At 55.8% G+C, this 12820-nt stretch overlaps 2 protein-coding genes across 2 annotated transcripts; one reads left to right on the top strand and one right to left on the bottom strand.

Annotated features, from left to right (window-relative positions):
• Window positions 1-873: 873 nt before the first annotated feature.
• NCLIV_031030 (conserved hypothetical protein) lies at window positions 874-2013 on the top strand (the record flags this gene model as incomplete). The annotated part of the gene is made up of 1 exon (XM_003883299.1): window positions 874-2013. One exon carries the CDS (start codon window positions 874-876, stop codon window positions 2011-2013), a length of 1140 nt encoding a protein of 379 aa, XP_003883348.1.
• A 2628-nt stretch (window positions 2014-4641) lies between these two features.
• NCLIV_031020 (conserved hypothetical protein) lies at window positions 4642-9901 on the bottom strand (the record flags this gene model as incomplete). The annotated part of the gene is made up of 7 exons (XM_003883298.1): window positions 4642-4747; window positions 5124-5158; window positions 5448-5594; window positions 6512-6607; window positions 7477-7522; window positions 8126-8398; window positions 8844-9901. 7 exons carry the CDS (start codon window positions 9899-9901, stop codon window positions 4642-4644), a joined length of 1761 nt encoding a protein of 586 aa, XP_003883347.1.
• Between the last annotated feature and the right edge of the window lie 2919 nt (window positions 9902-12820).

The raw sequence follows: 12820 nt of genomic DNA, 5'->3' as shown, positions 1-12820 counted from the left end.
TTTCCGCGAAACTACGGAAGCGACTTTGCCCCACAGTAGCAGCTCTCGCCTAGGCTCCGGATTGTCCGGCTGAGCCGATGGAAATAGTTAAACGTCCTGAGGAGGAAGATGCAATGATTTAAAAAGAAGTTGCAGACTTTGATACTTGTGAAGAGCTGTTGCTCGACTCCAGCGAGAGATTGAGGACGATCTCGTTCGTCGTCAAGTTCGCACCCCTTGGCCATCGGACTACCTCGACGGGAGGGCTTTGCAGACAAGGGCCTGCTTTTCGTCTGGGTCTCCAGTGAGGCAACCGCGGGCGAGCTTGCAGCTAGTAGTCTAAACAGGCACTACACTATTTTCGACCCATGAATGAAAGTGTTTTCCCTCACACTAGTTTTGTTCTTTTCGTCCTCTTGTATACAGATCCGTAGGTGCTCAATGATTAAGTGATCGGCGAGCTCTCATCGAACAGTGTGCACACGTCTCACTGCACAGCACCAGCCCCTACCCCCTTGGCTGATTCGCGCTCATTTCTGCATGCAGTCGCAAATCACGTCACAAAGAAGGCTTGCAAAACATGGGCACTTCAAACTTACCAAGGGAGAGATCAACTCAGATGTGTGTTTTGCGTGTCAGCCGTGGCACTGCTGGGGGTTCTTAAAACCAGTATACAGAGAACGTGCCTGCTGTGCGGTGTTTTGTTACACGAGCGTCTTGTGCGGCATTTGAACTACACGGTACATCGGTTTTCCTCATCCTGCGTTGAATGAGAAGCATCGTCCAGGGTAACACACGATATTTTCTTTTCTGGCTGTTTCTCCTCTTCACTAGAAGGCGCAATTCCTCTGTCGAGGAAGGTGTGACCTTCCTCTTGCAGGCAGTAGCGCGGGGATGGTGGGTGCTACTTTCGCACTACGAGGGCATGCAGCCCGCGACTGTGTCCGACTCTTTGTAGTCTGGGCCACGATTAGTACGCATCTGTTGCTATGCTGCTCAGCAACATCGAACTTCCTTTATGATGTAAGGCTCTCCGTTTTCTCGGGGCTAGGTGTCGGCTCACACGTTGAGGGGAAGCAACTGGGACGGCTGGCCATCCGAGAGTACAGCCGCCCGGCGGAACCCAGAGCAGTTAACTCCAAGAACCAGTTCTCAGGCGGAGCCGGCGGGGCTGCTCCGGCCTTTGCAGAAGGCCCTACGCGTGCGGTTCGGGCCTCGTGGATTTCCTTCTCCGACAGCGTTCTTTCGTCGGCTGTCGAAGCGGCGACTCGAGAGCAGGAGTCTGCGCAAGCTGAGGAAACGCAGCCCTCCAGCACGTATCCATTGCTGTCTCTGCGGCTTGAACCCGTCGCGAACCAAGAAGACGGGAAGAACCAGCACACCAAGAACATTCCTCCAGCTCTCGAGGCATCTGCCCCTGTTTTCTCATTCATGAGGGAGTCTCCGAGACCCGGGTCTCCGTCAGCTGTGTGCGACACTGAGCCGCCCTTCCTGCTTTCTCTGCACGTCTCGCCTTCCCTTGTTCCTTTCTCTGCTTCCATTCAACGTGTCCCCGACGGCTCTAGCGGCCAGATTCCTGCGACTCAAACTCTGGAGGCTGCCCGATCTTTAGATACGGGCTCGGCGAACGCAGTTTCTGAGCGCTTTGTGGTAACCTGTCCGGATGTAGCTCAGGCTTCAAAGGGCCAGAATGCCGCGCAATCGCGGAGTAGAGTTCCAGCATTGCAAGTGGTGTTGCCGCCGACAAAAGCTGCAAAAGATGCGCTCATCGTGCCCGCGTACTTCCCTGGAGAGGGCCAGCACCGAGCTCCGTCTGTGGGGGCTCCGGGCCAAGAAGGCGAGGGCGAGAAGCCGGAAGAGCAGCCGTCATTCTGGAGACGGAACTGGTGGCTTATTTTGGGAGTTCTCCTCATGGCGAGTCTCATGGGAGGCGACTCGGGCGGAGCGTCGCCCCAGAACGAGCAAGGCACCCGAGGCGCCGCTTCCGCAAACCCCAGTCAGCGACCTCGCGAGGGGATCGACAGAAGAAGGTAGTTGGCGGGGAAGCCTGCCTTTGAATACAAGAAAGTTGGATTTTAATTTTTGAGGGGACTGAACCATCGAACGCCTTGCGGGGAGTGGGTTCTGCGCACTGACAACGCTTCCTTCTAGCCAAGGGCTTCAGCAAGCAGGCATCTGGCGACGCGTCTCGTGCTTCGGGGCGGCGCAGTCACGGGGGGACGGCCGCACGAAAGACCAACTTGAGGGGAAAACTGGAAATCTTGACTCCGGTGGAAGCGTTAAACGCGCAAAGCTGTGTGGAATCTTTAGCGACCGAGAACGCAGAACGACTAGGACACTTCGCCGAGGCGCCGAATGCGTTCGAAGGTCGAGGCTCCGCGTGTGTTGGCGGTCTTCGTGCCGTGTGCGGCGTCAACGTCACAGCTCCTCGAGGGCTAGAGTAACCCAGCTACCAGCACATGTACGTGCTCGTTTGGTTTTGTTTCGCTTTTGAAAGTACAGAGAAGAAGACTGCCAATGGCTGATGCATGTAATTTGGCAGTTGGAAAAACTGTTCGTCGAACTGCGACCAACGGACTTTGGGTTTCTTGCCGTTCGTGCCGTGTCCTCGGGAAGCCGCTTTCCATTTTCTTTCCGGGTGTGTCGCACTCGCTCGGTCGTTCTCTGCTCTTTCCCCCCGATTTTCTCGCTCTCATCTTTCTCGGATCCCCTCAAGTTCAACATGATGGCCGAGGTCCGCACAGGGCCCCGCCTCTTGCGCAGCCACACATGCGAAGGTGACTTGCTGTACGGACACACGGGGATCCGCCGCGCGTCAGATCATCTGCTCCAACGCCGGTTGGCGTGCCTTACTGCATGTCTCTAGAGACGTTGCAACAGCTAGTTGCAAATTCGGAGATGCTGGCGTCGAATCTGCCTAAATATGCGCAAAACTGACGACGCTTTGGGCATATTTTTATCTTTCAAACGCTCAAACTCTCAAGTGTGAGTTGAGTGAGCACCGTGAAATCGAACAGTGTGTGTGGGGAAACACGGAAGAAACCGAGAACAGCATTTGCAAAGCCACGCACCACCTGACGCACTTCAGCCTTCAACGCATTCGATACCTCGAAGGCGCCAAGCACTGATTCACAAGATTCACTGTCCCATTTCAAACACTGACTCTCTCCCAGAGGGACCCGCATCCCAGCACCCCTTTTCGTGGAAGTGTGGCGCGGTGTGGAAACCGAGCCTTGTGACAGCAAAGGAAAATCTTGGGAGGCGCAGCTTCGACTTTCTTTCAAAAGACGCTTGCCACCCGAGGTCAGCAACTGCGGGCGAGTTTGCGAGAACGCCGCTCCGAGGAGACTCGCCAACTCGAGCAGCAACTGAAGAGAGTTGAGGAAGAAGGGCGCGCAGAAGAACAGCGGCACGCGGCCGGCCTCCTGGACGACGTTCAGAGTGCAGCCTGCACGCCAGAGAAAACGCAGTTTGACGCGTGGATCCAAGTGTATGTACACCAGGACCACGCTCCGAGGAGTGACAGCTCCGCAGAATACGCCAAGAGACTCACGCCTTCTTTCGCGAGTAGCATGACTTGCGAGCGGATTATGTATATATGCGTGTCTTCGCGGTTCTTAGAAAACGTTGTGGCACTTTGCACAGCTTAGGTGAACGTGGACTCACTGTCATGCACGAAGAACCTTCGGGTGAAGCGCTCCATGTAGTCCGTCTGTGGGCCTGCGCGGTTTTTCGGTGCTTCTTCGGTTCTCACAGAGCCAGAAAACGCCTGGAGCCTGCAGCGCATTTTCAAAAGCTCCCGCGGCGCGCTGTTGGAAGTCAAGAATCTCGCCAGCCGCCACCAAGTCGACGCGCAGCTGGGTCGGACCTCCTGCATGCACGTGCACGAGCTTTTTGGTGCGAGTTTATGCCCCGAAGGTGCCGGACAAACCGATGTGTTCCCAGACCACGGCACACCCATACACTTTGTGCATGCATCTACGAGGCCAGCGCGGGCTTCCTGAAGCAGTGGAGGAAGTCTGTGGCAACCACGACATAGGGTAACACTTTTGAGCTTGCAGGCGAGGAAACGCATCCCGTGTCTTTTGCCGGCACACGCAATTACCAGTTCGCCCCTCGCGGGTCCGGGTGTCCCCGTAGCACGTTGAAGGATGGGCATTCCGGTGCATGCAAGTGGAGGCGAGAAGCGTGGAGCGCTGGATCCTGCGAGAATGCGAGCGGACCCGTTTGCCCGCGGAGTGTGGACAGGTCTACCTCCCAAGTGGAACTGCCGATCAGAGTTTTCTCTGCATAACGTTTTGAGAATTTACGGGGTCGCCTAGAGAATCAAACTCCATTGGTGTGTGCGGCGACGACGAGAGAGACCACAGAGAGGGGTGCGCTCGGCGCCCGACAGAAAGTAGCCCCCGGCAAAAGGATCCTTTTAGGTGGAACCGGAAAAGACTCGAGTTTCCCGACGTTGGTGCATGCACCGTGGCATCTAGGACATTCCAAACTGTGCGCTTGGAACGGGAGACAGAGAATCGATCTGCGTCACGAGACAAAGCAGTTGGTACGACAGGCACGTACACCGATTTTTTTTGTGAAAACAACGGCCATTCACTTTAACACTTCCCATTTCATCCCTGAGTGAAACAACGCATCTTTCCGTGCGACAAGCGTCTAGGAGGGGAAACTCACCAGGGCCAACAGAAGACAGTTCAGCCTGTCGCGCTTCTTCAAGCACTCCCAGAACTCGCTCAATCGCTGGAGCGCTTCTTCGCCGCCGCTGCCGAGAAGAGACAGGGACACAAGAGAACCTCGTTGGGGGTCGGTTTCCACGAAACTACGCAAGGCGACTTCCCAAGAACGGTTGAGCCGTAAGAACCCTTGACATTTTACGCGCTCGAGACCGAAACGAAACGCGGTTGGAGAAATCGCAGTTGCCGAGGGTACTTGCATGCCAAAATTGCTCTGGACATGTTGCACGCTCATCAAGTGTTCACCTAGGTATATTGTACGAGGCCACCCGACGCGCCCTTCCAGCTTCAGCGAACTGTGCAAAAAAAGCACCTGGTTCCCCCGAAGACGGGTGCATGCGAAGACGGACCTCGATCGCGTCCACTCAGGTTTTGCACCTTTTTGTCGGGAAGTTCGAGGCTCACCAGTGAACTTTGACGAACCGTTTGCTCGCGGCGCTCTGCATCGACACAAAAAAGCTTTTCAAACGAATCCACGCCAGAAGTCTGCGTTTCCGCGACAAACGCCGACTGGAAAAAACAAAACTGCCGTACCGCACGCATATATGCGTACGGAAGATCTACAACCTAGCACGGTACCTGACCTCCACTGTACACGCGCTGTGAAGGGCATGCGTGCATGGGTGGACGTATGCGTGGAAATAGATCGGAACGCCAGCGATAGCTCGGCGTCATAGATGCACAGCTGACCGGTCCTCGGGATGCATGTGGGGCGACTGGGAGACTTACCAGCGCCTTTCGCGTGCGTTCCAGTTCCGTCTTCTCTTCATCGAGGAGTTGGAAGAGGCCGGTGAAGAGCGTGTCCAGTCGGTCTCGGGGCTCTTCCTGCGCAGAAGACTTGTGTCTCTCCCCTCCCTTGCGTTCGTTCTTCCGGAGCTGCATGCAGCGGAGGCACCGGAACGTGAACAGTTTCAGTGTGCTGGAAACATACGGAACTCAAGTCTGTGCTTCACGACGGAAGCGAGACTGGCGCGGTTCCTCGTTTCACAGACTCCTCCCAAGTGAAGCCGAAGGACAAAGCTCTTTCAGTCGGATGGGGAGACTTCATTGGAGATGTGCAGGCTTTGCGGAGAAAAGGACGCGAAGCAAAGCGCACGGCGCGCAAAGGCCACCTGGTGGTTGGCTTGATGAATTCTAGTATTTTTCCTGCCGGTCCCGAGTTGTGTCCTCGGCACGAGAAATGCGAGGCACGGCTGTATCCCGGGTAGCCCGCGCCTCGGTACGCGTCGATAGCAAGCAGCTATCCCCTGAGAAGTGATCTGGGGAAACCTTTCGTTTACCTAGACGCTTCCATCATCACACGCAGTCCACTGGCTATCATATCTTCGCCTCGGCACCCGGCGGTCCCCGCGAAACAGAGCCGCGACATCTCAGAGACGGTTCCCTCCTCTTCAGCGTAGTATGGTGCAGTCTAAAATCCTAGAGGGGCCTCCCGAAGGGGTGTTTGAAGAACGCGAGGAATCCGCAGATTTCTCTGCAAGGAAGAGTGCCATCGATCTTACGGCGGCTTCCGCGCCAGCTAAAAACAATACCTTCGTTATCCTCACTCAATCTCGACACGAGAAGTGAGGCAGAGTGAAACAGACGAAGAAATCGATGAAAAAGGGCGAAGGAATCTCCAGTGCACAAAGGCCCGGCCGGCACATGGTTCAAGCATGCGAGGAAACTCAAAGACAGAAGTGGAGCTCTCCTTCTTCCTTGCTGTCGCATCCGATCTCGCTGTTGTTCATGTTCTCCTTTTCGCTCCTTTCCCTCGTCTTTTTTCTCCTCAGAAGGCAGTTCAAATCACCCACCTGGAGCAGAAGAAGCTCGAGCCGGACGTCACGCAAGAACGGCGCGGAGGGAAAGAGTCGACAGAAACTGGAAGTCAGCGCGAGACATGAAGACAGCTGAGAAAAAAACACAAGTCGAGAAGAAACAGGGACACGTGCGGTTCTCCTCTCTTCCTTTCTGCATGAGCACCTCTTCAACCTCCACCCTGAAAAACTCGCCCCCTCAAAACATACTAGCTATTCAAGACACCAATATGGATAGATATATGCATACCTATAGCACATATATGTACGTGTGAAAACCCCACCCATTTACGTAAATGCGTATGAAGGAAGTGGCGTGGTGTCTTGCATTTCGTTCAACAGACCCCATTTGCATTTCCGAGGTTGACGAACGAGGACACTCTCTCGATGCAGTTTCCGTCCACATTCCTTCCCTTCGGGAGGGCCTCGCATTCGCACTTCGCTGCTTACGTTGCTCCGCCGATTGAGAGCGACGAACAACTGCACGAGGAGAATAGGCGGCATCTGGGGGGGGGGGGGGGCGGCGCACGTCACAGAAGCCAAGCACAACTCTGCAGTTCAGTGTCTAAACACCCGCTGACCTCATGACTGAGGAAACCGAGGCGTGTATATGAGAGGACGCGCATGCACGCGTTCAGCTGTCGTTGAAACGGGCGTGTCGCCACTCGTAAAAAACGCTCCAAAAAAGCAGGGGAGTGCGGACCTGGAACCAGGATCCACTGGACCGCGAGAGAGACAGAAAGCCGTCTCAGAAGTAGACGCAGCGACGGAGAGAGAAAAATGCATGCAGGGGGCTGAAGCAGAGAGAATGTGCGACAGAATCGGTGAGAGGGAGAAAATGAAGAAATGCGAAAAGGGAAAAGGGGTTTCTAAAGTCCTCTGCTTTTCCCAACGGAACACTGGCCTCTCTTCCTCGGTGTCTCGCACCTCGCCTCAGGGTGTTTCCCTCGCTCCAGCTGTACCTTTTTCTTTCTCAGACAGAACAGAAGCGCAGATTCCACCTCGGCTCTGAAGGACGCAGACATGACACGGGAGCGCAGACAGAGCGTTTCGTGCCTGACAAAAGTCTTGTAGAGTTTATATGCCTTTTTCCACATGCATGCTTGCGCGCACAGAGAATACGTGCACCCACATGGATATATAGGAAAGCGCATGTCTGAAGGAGCTCCTGTGCAGCCGATCAAAACCGAATGCCCCCAATTGACAACGGCGGGACTGTACGAAACGTGTCGGGCGTTGGAGGCAGCTGCAGGTGCGTGGCAAAGCGGTTAGTCGAGTATGCATAAAGACCATTTTGTATGGACGCGTATGCATAGATGTGCGTACCGCGTCTGTTCCCTCTTGAATACACACACAGAGACGAGCTACCGCAAGGCGTTCGGAGTGGAATTCCTCTGTATGTACACCCCGCTCGGAACGTCCTCCTGACGTCGAAACCGGGAGGTATCGGGCAGAGCGGCTGCCGGACGCAGCTCGGAAGAAAGCAGCGGCCGGAAACGGGCCCGACCGACGAGGACAGCCTTGGTGGAGAGACTCGGCTCCAGTCTCGCGTCTTTGCACGCGGCGTGGCAAAACCGATCATGAATGCCCACGCGGAAAAAAAGCCCGTACCTGATTTCTCGGGGGACCTTGCCGAGAGCTTTTTCCCATAGTTTTTGTCCATGTCGACCTTTTCTCCGTCCGGTTCCTCTCTCTCGGTCGCTTTGCTCTTCCGCATGGATGTGCACGTCTTCAGACGGTTCTTCGTCCTCGTCGGAATGACGCGTCAACCCCCTTCGCTGCATGCTTCGGAGAGAGAGCTGGAGAGAGAGAAGACATTTCGCGGTGACGAGCGCAGCGGCGGCCACGCAGTCGGAAGCGCCGAGACGCCACGCCGCTACTTTGCTGGAGACAAAATGTGCAGAGACACAAAGCTCACGAGTCGGCCGCTGGCCGAAGAAACACGAGAGAGCGGCAGCCGAGCCCTGATATTGGGCTCTGTGCGCGTCGGCGCAGTTCAGAGAGAAAACGACTTCCGAACCCCCCTCCCACTATGCAGACTGATACAAAGCAGGTCCGTCGTCCTCCGTGCAAAGCTGGCATTAAGAACATGGAGATCGCAGCTAGATCCTACATTGTGGGAAAAACGGGGAAGCCCCGGAGGCAGGCTTTTTCGGCCCGGAAGGGCGGATTGGCACACAGCCCCTTTCGAGGGTCGGAGTGCGTGGCGGGCACTTTCCAGCGGAGTACACCGGGAAGAAAGCGATTCGAACGCAAACGGGGAGAGACGAAACGGACTCACTTCGCTGTTTCCGGAAATTCGCAGCACTCTGCCGACTTTGACTCTTACCTGCTTCCCTCCCACACAGCGGCTTGGGTCTGCCGGGACGTGATCAGTCGATCGATGCTCTGGCAACAGATCTGCCCCCTCATGGTGGATGTACACTTGGCAGTGTCTCGCCACAGTTGCCACTGCACGTTCTCCATTTGTCGCACCGCCTCGGCCGCTTGCGCGGCGGACTCGGAGCGAGTTTCTTCAGTCGACTGCGGCCTGCCTCGCCTGCGCCGTTGCGGCGTGTCGGGGATCGACTGCAGGCAGCTTCCGCCGGCGCGAGCGACGCACTCGTCGACCAGCTCGTACAGTTGCGGCGAGACGCAGCCGCCGGGGCCCACGTCTTTGAGCAGCAGCGCCACGAGGCGCACAGCTTCGGTGTATGTACACCCGACGCTCGGGAGGGCGCCGTAAGGCGGCTCCCGCGAGGAGCGAGTCCGGCTCGCGGAGTCGATTTCCGAGAGGGGACAGAGTTCCTGAGTGAAGGCGCGCCTATCCGGCTGCTGGAGGAGCCGCTTCGCGAGCGCATGCAACAGGCGTCGCAGTGTCCTCGGAAAGCTCGGCAACTTGGGTGAAGAGTACTGATGAGGGAAACTGCCTCCTTGAATCGGTTGCTCTGAGCCAGACTCTGGGTCATCTTCCACGTCGTCGTCCTTGTCCGATGACTCGTCCTCCTCCCGAAAACCTCCACAGGTGGGGGCCTCGTCGCAGCGCTCCTCCTCGTCGTCCTCCCCGCTGCTGCTGAGGCTCGAGAACGCACCTGGCACGAGCTCAGGCGGCCCGCGCGCTGCGTACAGCCTTGGAGACCCGACGTGGCAGCTTTCTCTTCTCCGCTTTCCCGACGGCATTCTTCGCGCCGGCAACGGACCCTCCCGGCCATCGCCGCGAAGCCGCATGCAGTCACTCCCGTCCTCTGACGACGCGCTCACGCTTCGCGAGGGAGAGCTTGCCTGACTGGGCCTCGCGGCGTCTCCGCAAGGACGTGGCAGAAGGCGACTGCGGCGAATCAACGTCGTTACCGTCTTGTCTGCTGCATGCGGCCATTCTGGGTTGTGAGGGACGGAAGCGCGCATCATTTCCTTGGGCGGTCGTGGGGTGACGTGCCGCACGAAGACGGATGAGGCGAGAATAGAGAGAGGCGGAAGGAGGGGGGAAGGAGCCCCCGGGAGAGCAAGACACACAGAGCTTCTGTTCTGTACTGGGCGACGCACTCTGCTGACCTTCAAAAAACGACTTCACGAGACACAAAAGAATCTGTTGCCCCGCTTTCCGTGGAGGAAGGTCTATGCTTTGGTGGTTTCTGGAACGGCTGCTGGAGCGGCTTCTCTGCCTACAGTGTACAGACCGCGGCAGTCGCTGGACCACGACCGTCGACAGAGCTCGCGTCGAGAGTAGGTTCGACACGAGGAAATCGTCGCCACACGGAAAAGGGAAAGATCGCAGAAGCTGCGCAGCCAAAAAGGCCGCAACTTGCCGCGGAAATGTGAAGCCCGTTGCCGCTGAAAGACAATGCGCAATTGCAATTCACGGGATGATCCGCGTCATTCCCAGTCGGGTTTTGGGGCTGCATGCGCTGGAGATGTGGACAGACACCGTGGCGTGGCAGACAGCGAATGGAGAGAAAACGGCGTTTGGCTCATCAGCGCGAGACAAGAGTAGATGAACTCTACGGCAGTACAGGAGATTTCGTCCAAGATCGGCGAGAACATCTCGTTCCTGGCAACGGTCCGGCCCAGGCAGCTAGTCACGGCGTTATGTCACGCTCCCCTGGTTGAAGAGAGGGCGGCGCAAGAGTCCTTCCGCGTGCAGCCAACAAGCTCCACCATTACATAAGGCAAAAGCATATCTGCAGATCAAGACAAAGACGGGAATCGAGCCAGAAAGAGAAAATCCGCACGCAGTCGCTGGCGGAGGCCGCATGCACGGGACAGCGTTCTTCGAAATGAGAGAACACGGTGTCAAACACAACTTCACATTCCGCGAAACTTGCTGGCATCTGGATGCGCGAAAAAAAGGGGCGTTACCGAAATGTGAATTCGCATCTAGACCAGGCCTGTCTTAAGCGCGAGCAAGAAAAAAGGCATGCGTGCGCCAATGGAAGTCATGCAGAGTTTTTCGTCGTGCATGCAGGCGCAGCCGCTGACAGGCATGAGCCCGAAACGCTTCGAACTGTATCTTTTCGCCTCAGCCCGACTGAAAGGAAATCGACATTAAGAAAACTAAAAAGCATTTGCGGCGACTGTCTTGCTATGAGGAGAGGCCAAGAGTGAATAGAAGAACGAAACCAAGAGCAGGAGAGGCAACGCCGCGTAGTCCCGGTGTGAACCAGATCACACGCACCTTTCAACTTTCTCCGCTCCCGTGTTCTCTATATATACACATGTGTCTTGCTTCTTTATCGCAGCATTACTGGATTGTCAAAGCTGGATCTTTAAGCACAGGTACATACAGGTGTATACAAATATATATGCGTATAACCGTCGGGGCATCTGTTAACACGTGCTGAGAGCGGGACGGCGAGTCATTTTTCCAGCTTTTGAGTTTTCCGGTGTCGTCAAAAACACGTTTTTGGAGAACGAATTGCCCAACTCAGATCGTCGATCAAAATGCACTGTCCCTAGAGGGGGCTTCCAGAAGGAGAGGGCGGGTCCCTACTACAGTTTTTTTCCAGTCACGTAACAGACGCTGGAAACTGACTCATCGATGGAAAAAATGAACGCGTCTCTCGACAGTGAGACGAGCGAAACAAACTTCGCACAGGAACCTGAAGGCTCCTCATTTTTCACAAGAGAAACTGCACAGAGCATTCGACAGAAAAACAGCGGCGGACGCAGAGGAAGAAGTGAGGCTGTAGCACCCCTGGGTTTTTACAGAGCTCCTCACGTCGACACGGCGCTGCGACACGAACTTGCCTATATCAAATGTGAAACATATCGTTTTTACCTCCTTTGCAAGCTTCCATAAAGACACATGTACCACGGAAGTTAATAGATCTGTCTTCGCGGAGCCTAATCCGACACGACGCTCCGCTGTTTGTCAAGGCGTGCGATCTGTTCAGTTTTCGAACACTCCGGCGTCAGAACGCGGAATGCGCGTGGCCTGGGCCTCTTGGCCACAAAGTGCGTTTTCCTGCGACTGCAACCAAGACTTTCGAAAGCTGTGCTTCCTGGAGTGTTGCGCATGCACACGCAGTCGTCTATGTCTATGTCTCACTCTCCTTGTACGTGTATTTACGCATGTAAAAAATAGAAAGTATATTCGTGTATGTAATGTATACGCATGCATATGTGTGGGCGGAGACATGGTGGGTTTCCGACGAGACGTTGCCACGTGTGGGAAAAGAGGTGATCTGTCTCTTTTCTACCAAGTGCTCCCAGGTGTATTTCTGTGTGTGTTGAAAGCTTGGCCTGTGTTTCGCGTGTCTTTTTCTCTTTTGCCCGCCGCTGCAGCGGGAGAACTTCACGGTTCATCGCGCAGTCAACGTCAAAGGATTCGGTTTCGACAAGAGAAAACGACAGTGCACACTTCTCCCCATCTGGAGCACTCGCGAGAACACCAGAAGCCAAAACAACATCGCAAGCAGAGCCGCGTGCAGCTCGGAGCCGCGAGGCGGTCCCGTTTTTCTCTGGGAGTCTGCCTCGTCTCGGAATTCTCAAACACTCGAAACATCCTCGCCTCGTCTCAAAGAGAGGTCGAGTAAGAAAACAAGGCGCAGCTTCGCGTCGATCAAACGCCCACTGACACACACACACACACAGTCTGGAGACGCCGGGAGGAACGGACGTGTGTGTCAAAACGGGGGATGCGGGGCGGGTCTCAGGCAACCGGGGCTCTCGAAACCCCGCCAAGTCCGACTGCCGTCTTTTCCGTCGTGTTCTGCGCCGAGAGGTGCGGATACACTTCAGTGGAAGGTGACGTCTCCATGGGTAAAAAAGCGACAGATGGCCGTACATGTCTATACACGCCAATCGGTACACGGATCTGTCCGTGAGTAC

The sequence above is a fragment of the Neospora caninum genome, chromosome VIII (assembly GCF_000208865.1).
Source record: "Neospora caninum Liverpool complete genome, chromosome VIII".
Classification (NCBI taxonomy): Eukaryota; Apicomplexa; class Conoidasida; order Eucoccidiorida; family Sarcocystidae; genus Neospora; species Neospora caninum.
This window is presented reverse-complemented; position numbering and strand designations above follow the sequence as displayed.